General features: G+C 47.1%; 1 protein-coding gene across 2 annotated transcripts in view; it reads left to right on the forward strand.

Moving 5' to 3' along the window:
* Cracr2a (calcium release activated channel regulator 2A) overlaps positions 1-12,822 on the forward strand; it is an 89,486-nt gene extending 76,664 nt beyond the window's left edge. For both annotated transcript variants that reach the window (XM_055609469.1, XM_055609468.1), the window contains exons 16-18: positions 5,698-5,799; positions 8,142-8,218; positions 9,072-12,822. In XM_055609469.1, the coding sequence (XP_055465444.1) occupies positions 5,698-5,799; positions 8,142-8,218; positions 9,072-9,156 (264 nt within the window). In that variant the 3' untranslated portion in view covers positions 9,157-12,822. The remainder of the gene's footprint in view (positions 1-5,697; positions 5,800-8,141; positions 8,219-9,071) is intronic.
* The last annotated feature ends 1,050 nt before the right edge of the window (positions 12,823-13,872 follow it).

The following is a 13,872-nucleotide window of genomic DNA, read 5'->3' on the forward strand; positions in this document are numbered from 1 at the left end:
GAGGCATCCAGTTCCACGGCCTAGGAGAGGCATCCAGTTCCACGGCCCAGGGTTCGGAGCAACTGTAGGAGGCTGTGCTAAATGGTTGACTGTGTGTTGAAGGTGTGGAAAACAAGCATCATAGATGCAATTATTCCCCCCCACCCATCCTTGAAAGGCTAAGTCACTCTGCCTTGGCAACCAGCAATCAGACATGTCAGGTGATGGATTAAAACTTGACACCTAATTTGATCTGAGGGGAACTGAAAATAATAAGTACTTCATATTTGTGGAGAACCTTTCTTTCTTTCTTTCTTTCTTTTTTTCCTTTCCAAAGAGCTCAAAGCACTTTTCCAACTCTCTCGCCTGGAGAAGGAGGGCGGGAGGACCTTTAATGACAGTGTTCAGGGCTTGAAGCCATGTTATTAACTGAATGGTGGCCAGCTGTTCCCAATGCTCCCCCTACTCCTCCTCCCCTTCCACTTCCACCTGAAGCCCAGGGAACAAGGCCTTAAGTTGCTGTGTTTGCCATGAATGGGAAAGATGTGGTGTTGGGAGAGGTCACAGGGGAGGAAACAGGTGCTCAGGACAGGAGGCACAGCTCCCTGGAAAGAAAGTTCTTACTCTCTCAGCTCAACCACTTCTTGGCCCTGACGCTTGGGCCAACCATTAACTGAGGGACAGGACCCTGTACTACTGGTCCCACTCAAATTCTACAGTGCCTGGCATTGAAGTCCTAGGGGATCCATGAGCAAGCAGTGTAAATGAGAGGACCTGAGGGCCCTTCCAGCTTGAAGGAAATAAGAAACCTCTCATATAAGAGAACTTCTGGAGACTTACTCTCTGGCTTTCATATTATAACAATAACATCTACAGAAATTGTATGTGAAGAAAACCTCACTTAGTCTACACTTTGGCAAGACCAAGGGTGTGACGCCAGGGCTGGCTTAGCTCTAGCAGAACCCTCTTAATTGTATTGCATCATGGTGGCGCTCACCATGGTAGAAGGTGGGATGGGGGGAGGTCAGAAAATGGAAGGTCCAGGCTTGCTCTTTTGTGACAACTCTCTGACAAGAACTAACCAGAACCAGGTAGTGGCGGCAGTGCACACCTTTAATCCCAGCACTTGGGAGGCAGAGGCAAGCAGATCTCTGTACGTTTGAGGTCAGGGTGAGTACCAGGATAGCCAAGGCAAAGGAACCCTGTCTCAAAAGCAAACAAACAAACCAAAAAGAACTAACCAGAGACTCTTGAGAACCACCTCACTCCCTTCTAAGTGACCTCCTGCTCGGCCCCATTTCTCCCACCTTCATCACACTGTGAACAGAGAGTCCTTGAGGATCAGTCTCTCAAACGAAGAACAGCAGTGCCCTGTGTGATGAAATGGCTCTGCCCTTGTGGTCCTCTTCCACCTCACCCTCCTGGCCTCCCTGCTCCAGGGCAGCTCCAACCCCGTCTGCAAGCCTTGTTCAAAAGATGCTTGAGCTTGGCCCAGCCATAGTCCATTGTGACTGGACTGGGGGACTTCAGGAAGTCAAGGCAAACAGTGTCTCCTGCCAGCTCTGCATCTCCAGCCCACAGGCCATCTCATCACCACTAGGAGCCTGGATCTAACTATTCCAACTTGGAGAAGAGAGCAGCTGCACAAACTGGATGTCTGAAGATTCCCCAAGAATCTGTATCAGGCAGAAGACACAGACCTGGGCACAGGATTATGGGCCAGCAGCCCCCGCCCCCAAAGTCCAAGCTATAAATCTCCAATGTCTGTTCTGCTTATTGAACTTTGCATTTCGTTTTGGGTTTTTTTTTTTTTATTAAATTTTAATTTTTTTCTTCACAATTTATTCATTATGTATCTTGAATGAAGCCTTCTCCCTCAGCTCCCCCAACCCCACTTCCCTCATCCCCGTCCCCTGGTCCACTGAAAGGGGGAGTTCTGCACTATTGCCATCTGCCCATAGCTTCTTAAGTCTTGTCAGGACTGACTGGATCCTCTTCCTCCATGGCCTGATAGTTTTTGGTTTTTTTAAACATCAACTTAGCACCATATAGTAAAGCCTATACATTTAGGAAATAAAAAGTGGATGGAAAGGTACATCCATATATACCAGCATCTCTGAGCTAAACAAACACCAGGCGCGCGCTCGCGTGTGTACACACACACACACACACACACACACACACACACACACACACACCTACTTTGGAGAACAAAGGGAGGAAGTGACTTGTGCAAAGGCACCCACAGCTTGAGACACACAGCTAGAACTGGGGCCAGGGCTCTGCTGTCGCATTGTGCTTCTCTCTTCACGTGGCCTGTGCTAAAATCTGCTAATTCACAGGGACATTTGTCTCCTTCCCAGGCCTTCTTACTCCAGTCTCAAAGCAGAATGATTCTTCAACCATAGAGGATCTGGCCCACTTCCCTCTCCCTTCGTGGTTGCAAGTGAAATCTCAGCCTGTGATCTTTGTCCTTGGTGACAATGTACAGCAGGGAGCAAAAAATAGTAGTTTGATTTCTACCACCCCCCCCCATTCCAAGTTGAACTTGAAGTGCTGGCAGTTTAAAACGAACTCTACAAATAAATCTTGTTTTGACTCATAGTCCAGGGGGTGGATAAATATGGAAACCCTCAAGATATAATTTTGCAGTCTTTTTTTTTTTTTCTTTCTTAGCATAACGGCATGTTTTAATGTGCTGAGGAAAAAAAAAATTCTGGCCCCAGAGAAATAGCAGAATTCTCCAGCTAAGTGCTTTTGCATGCCTCCAGCAAGCTGACATTCACACACATTTCCCGAGTGTGCGCGCACGCACACATGCACACACACACACACACACACACACACACACACACACAACCCAGCAGCTGCATACCCAGGGCTGATTGACAGTCCTCTGCTCGGAGTTGACAGCTCTTGTTCTGTAAAGTTAGAGATGAATGATTTTAAATTCCATCAAATCTATCTTCCGTCACACTCAAATATAGAGAGAGCAAGCCGTGGCAATCAAAGGTGTGGAGAGATTTCTCTGTTAGAACATTCTAGAACAGAGAATTTTTCGGGAAGCCTCTTTGAAAGATCTGAGACTAGAGACTCAGAGAACAGAAGCTTCTGGAGGAGTCATCCAGAGGGAAGGTGGCAGCACCCAGTCTCTTAAGGACAGGTTGTGTGCCCAGCCAGTGAGCTGAGAGCTGTCAGACTGTCCTGTGGTGCATATTCTGGGATTCTAGAACATTATCAATGACAGAGGGTATGGTGGACCTACTCACCAACATCTCCCAGGCTTAGGAGAGGTGCACTTTCGAAAAGAAGTGTCAGGCTGGAGGCGTCACCCAGCTGGAGAGTGCCAGCGTTGCATGGGAAAGGGCCTACATTCCATTTCCTGCACCAAAATAAATTAAGATAATGATAAATCTAAAAGCAGAGTGTTGCAACACCTAACATATGATGTTGTCCCTTTGTACCAAGTAGTACAAGACAGGCAGAAAACCTAGTTAGAAATAAGCAAGGCATAAACTTCAGGCAGGTAGTTCAGGAGTCAGGCAGGATCACAAGATGGACATCCAGGCCAAGCCTCCTCATTTCTCTGTGGGTGATGGGGCCAGGGTGACGAGGACTGGCCACTTGTCACAGTTAGCATACCCTCGGGCGCTGTGTGATCTCATCTACCCTGGAGCTTGGCCTTGTCCTCTCTTTTCAGGGAGACCCATGGAGAGGAAGCGAGTTGTCCAGAGTATGTGTGCAATGCACAAGCAAGCAAAGGATGGAAGTTGGGTGCAGCTGGGCGCTTGACTTAGTTCTCTGCTCTTTCTAAACCCGCCTCTTTCTCTGTCTAGGAATAGCTCTCAAAGAAGTTTGCCCTTCTCCCCAAGAGCAGCGGTGCTGTTTGCTCTACAGAGGGAACATACCAGGCTTGAGGCTTGGGCCCCACCTCATCCTATTCAGACATTCAGTGTCCATCACCTCCTTGGCAAGGAAGGAAGTTGGAGCTGTGACCCATCCCACCTACTAATAAGATCCGGGCTGGAGTCTAACTCTGATGCTCATATTTTCAGAGATTCCATATCAAGAAATCCCACAAGCCTTAGTCATCCCTCACAGAGAAGTCTACAAATATATCTTTCTCGTGTGCTCTAAACAGCAAAGTCTTTTGGCCCAGTTCCCTTCGTCCTCCTCTTTCCTTCCTTTTATGTGAAAAACTCTTTGCATAAATATTCTGCTCCATTCCCATTAACAACACTCAGCTAACAGGGAGCCCAGCTGTCTGTCTATGCTGTTAACTGGCTTTCTCACTTTGGAATAATTGAATGATGGTACACTTTATTGATCACCTACCCGTGTGATTTCCTTTATTTTGGTGGGTCAGAAGACAGGAGACCTCATTGTGAACACAAATTACTCTCTTCCCAGAGGGTGCCATTTTTAGAGTGTTCTGTTTAGTAATACAGCAAGCTGCAGAGCATTTGCTAGAAGTGTGACTCTAGGCCAAAAGGTCAGAGAATGATGGACCTGTGTACTAAGCCTTCATCTCTCTCACTTTGTGGCCAAATGTTCCTTTGTGGTCCTCCATGCCTGATGTCCCCAATTAGCAAATGAGAATTTCTCTCTCCTACTGAACTGCAGTAAAATGTGCAGATTAAGGAAACATGGAGGATTTAATTTCAGAGGTAATTGCATTTAAACTTTAAAACAGGTGTTTTGATCAGACTTACTTTAGCTGTTTGTGTGAGATGCTGAGGTAAAGCAGTGAGACTTCTGGCAAAGCCATAACTTAGGCTTATACACGTCAAATATTCCACAGTCCCTCTATTTAGCAAAACATTTAGCTGCAGTGAATAACTATTCGTTACCAAATTATGATTAAAAGCCCCTAATTAAGTATTTTACGAAGTAAAAATAACAACCTTAATGTGAACACTACTGTATTTGCTCGCCGCATGACTATGAGTCCTAGGCCCATAGGTCTGCCTTTGGGGGTGTACATGTAGCACCCCCTTTTTGCAGAAAGGGCAGAGTCCCCAGGATATGGCTGATACCCCACAGGCACCGCAAGAGCAAACACAGTTGTCAGCTTGTGTGAAATCATCACTTCTGGCCAGAGAAGTGCGTCTGCCATGGCACCTAGCTCATCCTTAAGCCAGCCCTTCTTAGGAGTGAAAGCTCCCAGGAGCATGAGCCCATAGTGCCTGCCCCCTGTTGGGCTCACAAGCCACTTACGGAGCTCTTTGGCCCAGTACCATGACTCGGGTTCGGATGTCCCCTCAGGGAGCTCACGTGTCACAGAAGCTCAAGATCCCACTTCTCATCCAAGCAAGCACAGCTCAGCTCCAACCTCCATTGACTAATATCATAGGTTCTTTTGCTCTGGTGTGTTAGACTGGGTCTGGTCACTTAGCAAGGTTCTCCATGGTACTGAAAGTCATTGAGGGAATGAATGCTTGGTGTCCACAGCCCAGTTCCCTCTCCTCAGCACAAATGGGAAGTCAGTGTGCTTTATACAAGAGCCAAAGAGGGTGGTGAAAGGAGACAGATCATTGCATGGACAAGGGCTTGGGGGAGGGGAGAGACAGAGACAGACCCTTAGAAGGCAGGAATCTCACTCTCTGTTGCTGAGCTCTCTGTCACAGGAGCCTGGGTCTTTCCAGGCAGCCCTGTGAGCCTGTTGTCTGGCATCATCCAGGGAGGCTTCTCTCAGTGGAGGGATGCTCTGTTCTACAGGAAGCTGTGGGAGACCAAATTCCTGTTCTGCTGCTGGGCAACAAACTGGACAACGAGAAGGAGCGGGAAGTCCCTCGGGGCCTGGGAGAGCAGCTCGCCAAGGTAAAAACCCCGATATTTCCCTCTTCCTGGATAGGGTGGGAACCTCCAGCACTCAGGAATAAGGCCAAGAGCCTTGGTGGGAACTTGTGGAAGCCCTGTTGAAGGGAAGCAGTTGAGCAGATGGGTGTCTTGGAGTTGTGGGAATGACTCGGGTCCTGTGTATGTAGAATGGCAGAGAGAGGCACTGATATACGATGGCACTGCTTGGGGAGCACCAGGTAGGAGGACTGTGCTAAAGCCTCTTATGTGGAAGATGGAATTCCAAATCCCAAGAAAGCAGAAGACTCTTCCTTCTACTCTTTCTCCGATACTGGAATCCCACCATCTGAATCTCTACCCGATCACCTTTGAGGATGAAAACCTCCCCATCCACCGGGCAGCAATGTGGACCACTCTGCTGCAGAATGTTTTTGATATGAGACGGAGCCTCAAAGCTGAGAACTGGAGAAAAAATTCAAGGGAGGCACTGGAAAGTCTCAGAAGCCTTTTAGCCCATGAATAGGACCAGCAGGGCCCATAGGAAGTGGGAGGGGCGGATCACGGCTCCTCCTGTGGTTCCTTTTTTGCCTCTGGTTTCATGGATCTGTGTACCTAAGAGGAAGGGTGCCTAGCAGCCCTGTGCTTTATGATTCCTGAACTTCTTACAAAAAACAGGGCTTAACCTCAGAGCCTGAAATGAGCACAGATGGTAGGAACCAAAGGAGAAGGATGGTGAAGGCCCTGACTGGTGTCCGAGTAGGGTCACTGAGCCGTCACATACATATCCACCATCCTGAAATCCAAATGCTTTGAAGATAAGAGGGCCTTTTTTTTCTTTTTCATTCCATCCAGCAGGAAATCTGACTTGAGGCTGTTTGTGGACTTTATCTCACTTCTAGTGAGTATACAAATGTCTCATTGAAGAAATATTAATGTATTTGGTTATAGGGTGCTGTCCCAGACCCCCTGAGATATTACATCATACATAGTGTTTATGTGCATTGCCTTCCTGAAATTAAAAACTTTGAATTTCCAAATAATCTAGATAAAAATATTCCAGCAGACCCAATTTATGATTATTACATCCAATTTTTTATGTTCTCTCTCTTTCATTTTTGGTCCTATTTTTGTATTGCAGCAAAATCTCATATCTCCCAGGCTGACCTTGAACTCTGATCTTCCTGTTTCTACCTTCAAGTGCTGGGATTACAGATGTGTGCCACCAGTCCCTATTTATGCAGTGCTAGGGATCATGCTCAGGCTTCACACATACCACGCAAGGATTCTATCAAATGAGCTATACCCTCTAATTTATATATATAATTTTTCTTTTCAAATGGTTAAAAGAAACCATGGAGACAGAACTCAGTTGAATGATTTCAAATATGGTAACAGTAGGATCAAGCAGTTGAAGCTGGTAGGCAAGTCATGTCTTCCAAGTCTAGGTTCTGGGCCTTTCTGTTTGCACCTCCATCCTTGGAGTGGCTCCTCCTCTGCCCTCCTCCAAGAGTCAGTGTTGGGCAGACAAATAGACAGTACGATCTGAAGCATGTGGGTCCCAGGGGCACAGGCTGGACCTGGGCCTCTGGGTGTGGATGAAGAGAGCTGAGCTGGAAGCTGCTGTTCTCAAAGCCTCCTGAGCTACCATCTTCGTTGTGCCTCGCTCACCTGGCCCCAGTCACCACAGGCAGGAACCTCCAAAGAACATCCGAACAGAGCTCAGTTCCGCCAGCACTGTTGTCATGAAGCAAGCAACCTATTAGTGGAGGTGATCAGTGGACATGGAGTCCTTGGCCAAGATCTGCCATGTACCCAGCACCACCTCTGCCTAATGAGTGGTGGAGAGTTGCCCTATAAGCCTGTTCTCACAGCCTGGACAGCCAGAGTACAGCCTTACTGGAGCCCTAAGACTTCTTCCCGAGATCCACAGAGGAGCAGTGTCCTGTGACAGCTACTTTAGGGGACCCTTGCTGTTCGTTAAGGGCCTGACCTGAGCAGACGTGCCTCCTTGCCTCTCTAGACTCAGTTCTCCTGCCTGGAAAGTGGAAACAGTGTTGTCTACCCTGGCCTTTCTACCTGCTTCAAAGGCGGACGTAAACCTGAAATAGGCAAGTGCATTGTTGACAGGGCTTCAAGAAACCACAAAGCACAAGACCACGCTAGGTTGTTGTGACATTGTTATAGTTTGCTGATAGCTACACAGAGAACTAACACCTATTAAAGGCCCAAGGAAAAAGAAGCAAAGCAGGTCAGGAGAGGAGACAGAGACTGTAGGTAGAGACAGAGGGCGTTCTCCTCAGCTTCCTTCTGTTCCCCATCTCCTTCAGTTCCCTCTGTTTATTCTCTCTGCTCTGTGATTCCAGGAGAACAATTTGATCTTCTATGAATGCAGTGCCTGTTCGGGTCACAACACCACAGAGTCCCTGCTCCACCTGGCCAGGTAGGAAAGGTAGCCAGACAAAGTGACACATGCTGCGTAGCCCAGTGGCTGTCCACCCAGCGATACCTACCCACCCTCCCAAAGCCCCATTCATGTTATATCTGAGCCTCTTTTCTTGCCTTTCTGAGCCCCAAAATGTGGATAGAACTAGGACTCAATGGGGGAACTTTGGGTGACAAAGCCAGCCTTCTGGAACAGCCGCGAGGGGAAGAAAAATGTCAGCTCTACTGTGATCCCCTTCAGTCTCAGAGGCTGCCATTTGCCCAGAAAATGCACCTGAAGAGCATTCTATCAGAAGACCCCTTTAGCACTGGATGATATCACAATGGGATTGGTTGAAAGGGGAATAAGTGCAGTTTATAATATGGGCTCTCGGGGTGGAGAATGAGGAACAAGTGAGAGGTGGGACTGTGAGAAATGAAGCAAGCAGAGAACCCACATAAAGGCAAACTCGGTGCTGAAAGGACTAGTTACATAGACCCATTCCCCGAGAGCCTGCCTACACCAAAAATAAGAAATATCAAACCACACCAGGAGCCTTTTCAGTTCTCAAGCTTCTGTCCATCCCTCCATCCAGCAAGTACAGAATGCTGCCTGTATTAAACTCAGCACTCATTCGGGGGCATATGAAGATGTTTGACTTTGAGTGATTAAGATTCAAGAACAAGTCTTCTTTATATTAGAGAGCCTATGGGTTATGACATATACTGAGAGGGAAAGTTCTAGACCTTTCTCTGCCATTGACTCACTGACCACATTGGGAATGTAAGAAATCCAGGGCCAGCCCCGAGCCTAGCATTTTCTCTGCTGATGACACACCATCTTCTTTTTCCCCCAACCTCACTCTGCTCAGGTTCCTCAAGGAGCAGGAGGACACAGCGAGGAAGGACATCATTCAGGTTGGTCCCCCTGCCAAGAAGAAATCCTGCTGTGGCTGACAGTAGACCTCCTCAGCCTTCCTACCCATGCTCACGGTCACCTTCAGCCAAGAGTCCTCTGAAGCCCAAGGTCACGCGACTACTTGAACCAGCACTTGGGCTGCTATGCAGCAACACTCAGCAAAGCCCATCCTGCCTTGCCCTAGTTGGTCACTTGCCTCCCCTAATGGAAGGAAACACGTGCAGCCAGGAAGCCTACATTTTCTGTATCTTAAAATCTGCTCCCCCCTTCTCTTCTACACCCCAATACCCACTTCTGTTCTCCTTCCTCCAGTGTGATTCTCTGGAAGAAAGGAGCAGATGGGCTTTTCCAGAAAAGTCACCACGTGCCTTCTCCACCTCCCTTCTCCTCTTTCCATGCCCTCAGGAGTCTCTGTACTGTGGTTGCCATGGCAACCATACAGGGGCAACTTGCTGCTTCTTGAAGGCCCAAGATGTGCCATTTGAGTGATGCTGGCGTAGCCTGTCTTGTGTCAGCCCCTGTTCTCCAGAAACCAGAGAGCTGCTCTTGCCACAATGTCGCGGACCATGAGACATTCCAGTGTCTGCTCCAGCTCCCAGGGCTCTCTCTGCTTCTCCCTGAGTCCCTGAATAACAAGCTTCACAGCCTCTCCCAGAAACCACTGTGCCCCCTGGATCTGTGCCTGTGGGTCTCTGCAGGGTACTTCCTAATGACCCTGCAACCCTGACTCCAGGGTTAACAGTGGGTGACAACTCCATGCCTGGAGTTACACTGCAGACGTACTTCATACTTGAGTTTGACAAAGAAAACCTTAAAGGGAGGCCATCTATGGCTAAAAAATGGTAGCCAGTCCTGGAGGTTCTAAATAAGACGTGTTTCACACATGAAAGACATTTTCTGAGGGTTTCTCCAAATACCTCTTGGGAAAATCACACTTGATTATTGACGGAGTACATTGACAGGCAGGTGTGGAAGGGGGTTGTCCAACACTAAGTTTATAACTATTGGCTTCTTTTTATTTCATTTGTCTTTAATCCCAGGAGCTTATACTGTTTTTAAAGATGTCACTGATATTGACAGTTTGGTAGTGCTTGAGAAATGAGCTGCGTGCAGCTGCTGGCTTCAGCAGAGGGCGCTTGGATTCAGGGCATGACCTGAATCCTGCAAGAGCCTGTTTCCTGCTCCTGGCCAGCACTGAATGGCTGGCTGGGTCCTAGAAGGGACATTCTTATCCTAGACAAAAGATAAGATAAAAAAAGATCACAAAGGTTGCTTTTGACGAATGACTGATGTTCAGAGTGTGTAGTAGAGGAGACAGGCACCAGCTCCAGGGAATGTAGGTGGCCTACACCCAAGAAGTGAAGCTTACTAAGAGGGCAGGATTTTAGGGAAAACCTCCACTCTGCCAAAAACAGAAGGAGAAACAGCGAGCCAGAGTTTCTAGGTAGGCTTTACAGCCTCTTCTCCTAGCCCCTTAAAGAACAAGAGGCCCATAGTTACCAGGCACATACCTACCTGCTTTTGGCACGCTCTTCTTTTTTTCTGATCTAGCATTTGCAGGGGGCCGAGAACCAGTGGAGAATGCTTAATAGAATCCACCCCTGCATGCCTTGAGGAAGTTCACAATCTCCCGCAGGCCTGCTCCCATCCCATCAGTTAAAGATGGGGTGGAGTCATTGTCCTTCGAAGGCTGGCTCCTGAATCAGATCGGAGAACGTTCTTAAGAAAAAACTTTCCGTAGGGGAAGGGCGATGGTGGTAGTTACATTTGTGCTTTGAAGCATGCAAAATCTGTATAGAAGCCACTCAGACTTGTTGCTTACTCCGTGTGTTGGGGGGTGGGCCGGGCAGGTACAAGGTAGGATGGATGGCCATGGAAAGGGTGGCCAGCTCCTCTGTTTCTCAGCAAACAAGAGATGGGACTGGAATTCATAGAGCAAGCAGGCCCTACCTGTATCTCCTGGGTCTGCAGATGCCTTAATGCCCAGAACTGTCTCTACTAAGGATATCATTCCTATTCAAAAACAAAGTGCCTTGATGAGTTTGGAGGAGGGAGGGAGAACACTGATGCCTTTGGACATGTGTCCATGATTCTTCAGAGGCCCAGGAGTAGGTAGGAAACAGGCACAAGGAGACTTCGGTTGCCTCTTTCTAGAGCCCCACTATGAAGGAAAGAGAAGAATGTGGGCTTCAGTGGGCCCCTGGGAGTCCCTTGTCCCCATCTCTCAGCTTCCCCTCTTCCCATTTTGTTTTGTTTAAATACTGTGTGGATCTGAGCCATCCTCAAGGGCTCCCTCTGGCCCAGAGCCTGGCAGAGTATTCAGAAGAACCTCTGTTTCCATCCCATTTGCATCCCTGTTGATTACCCAGCTTTCTTTGCTCATTTATCATAGACTGAAAGTTCCCATGTCTTGCAATGGCTGTGAAGAACTCAGCACAGTCCCCAGTACTTGACAGATCTTGGCTAACCGGAGCCTCGTTTCATTGGTAGCGTGGCCAGCCCACTTTCCAGTCTTCTGCCCTGAGTGGGCACAATTACTGGCACCAGCTCATTTGAACATCTCTCTGCTCAGGCCGTTGCCTCGATTCCAGGTCAGAGCTGACTTTGCTCTTGACCTTACAATCATGTGTTCCCATGGACTCCCAGGAGTCCTGGGTTTCTTGCCAGGGCCTATATCCCAGCAGTGGCCCTTGCTGATTCCAGGCACCAGGCTCTCCCTCTTGTTTCATTTTCCATGATGGGGACAGTGACTGAGACCTGGGGCCAGCTCCTGTCTGTTTACCTATGTGTGACCCTGGCTCATGCAGTCCCGAAGCTCCTGCACCCTCTTGCCCTTAGCTGACTCATGCTGCTTTGAGTCTCTGCCACCCAAAACCCCAGGTTGCCAAAGCAGGAGGTCCAGCACCAAACCAGTGTTGCATGTGATTCGTTCCTGCTTAAGGTTTGAATCTTTCAGCCTTTGGGATATTTGGCGTTCCCCTGTGACAAGCTGTCTCTCCCTTCTCACCTTTCACAATCTCTCAGTCCCATTCTTTCCCCAATTCTGGACTCCTCACTCTCCCAGGAGCTCTCTCTAGCCATGCCTATTAACTTTGCCAAATGGCTCAACTGTCTCGGCAGTGAGCAGTGCCCCGAAGGGTCTAAGACCAGCCTCAAGTAAGGTGCTAACGAAAGTGGTGGCTCTGGGGCTCCCACTTCCTTTAACAAAGGGCTCCAAGAGAGGTAGTGCTTCCTGTCAAACAAATGAGCTGCTAGCGGTAGAATTATAAGCCCCTCTAGGGTTGTGGGGGTCATATATTTGAGACCATGCTGCCTTTCTCTCTGCTTCTCTCAGAGATCTGTTTGCCTCGTGCATTGAGAGCTCCACTGTGGGTTGAAATATATTTGAACCGTGGCATCTTCAGTATGCAGTGGCTTCCTTTGTCTTCAGTAACAAATTTTTGTCTTAAGGTCTGTTTTGTGGTCCCTCTTTTGTATTCAGTGTAATAATAGAAAAGAAAAAAATATTTAAAAGAAAAATACATGGTGTATTTTTCTTTCACCTTCCAACCTGTGTATCTCTAAAGAGAGTCTCTGAAACACACCCTATAGTTGGCTCATTTTTTTTAAATTATATTTTCCAGGATTTTTATTGGAAATTTTAGTTTTGATCTATAAGAAAGGATTATGTCTGCATATATATCTATATGCAATTTCTTTGTTTTTCCATCAGTACCTTCTTTTCTATTAAATGGATATTTTATCCTTCATCATTTAATTATCTTACCTGAATTATTTTAAAAATAAATCTTCTTGGTATTTGCAATGAGGGTTATCATGAACATTTCAACTTGTAACAATATATTTGGATCAATAGCAACTTAATTATAATAAGATATAAAACTCTGATTTTGTATAAATCTGTTCTCATCTCCTTTATGTTGATATATATTATCAGCAATTATATTTTTATACCTTCTGAATCTGTCATGCAGATTTATAAGTATTGCTTTATGCATTCATCCTTTAGTTTGTCCTTTAGCGGTCGTTATAAGTGGTCAAAGTGCAGAGAATATATGTCAATGGAATGCTCATTTATAAAAGGGATGTCTGTATCTCACCCTGACCCCAAATTCAAGGACCATCACAGAAGAGAGGATGATAAGATTGTAAGAGCCAGAGGTTGGGGAGGGCTGGGTCAAAACAGCATCTTCTGAACATGGCAGGACCACTTCACTCATGAACTCACAGCAGCTGTGGTTGCCTGTACAAGACCTGCACAAGATCAAGCAAGTCAACCTCCCAGCATAGGGCTGGGGGTGCTCATGAGCACCTGCCCTCAGCTAGGAGCCACTGTTGGCTTCTGGGGAGGGAGAATCAGTTTTCTTAAGGGTGTGGCCCCTGGAGGGTCAACCATGCTCCAGTGGAGGGCCTACATCCGTGAATTTATGAGTGATAATAATCAGACTCAGTTATTAAAAACACAAAAAGGACAAGAAGTTGGGAGAGAGTATTGAGAGTGGGGAATGGGTTTGGGGGAAGTTGGGGGAGGAATGGAGGTGAATTTGATTAAAAACATATGTATGTACGAAATCAAAGAATAAAAATATTTTATAATTAAAAGTGCATTTATATTCTTTCCTATTTAACTGTATAATTTTACCAGTGTCCTTTATTCCGTCATGTTTATTCATATTATTTGGCTTTCTCATGTTCTCCTGAAGACTCCCTTTACTGCTTCTCAGAGGAACATACCTACTAGAATGGAACTCTTT

The sequence above is a fragment of the Psammomys obesus genome, unplaced genomic scaffold (genome assembly GCF_907164565.1).
Source record: "Psammomys obesus unplaced genomic scaffold, mPsaObe1.curated_primary_1811, whole genome shotgun sequence".
NCBI classification, from domain to species: Eukaryota; Metazoa; Chordata; class Mammalia; order Rodentia; family Muridae; genus Psammomys; species Psammomys obesus.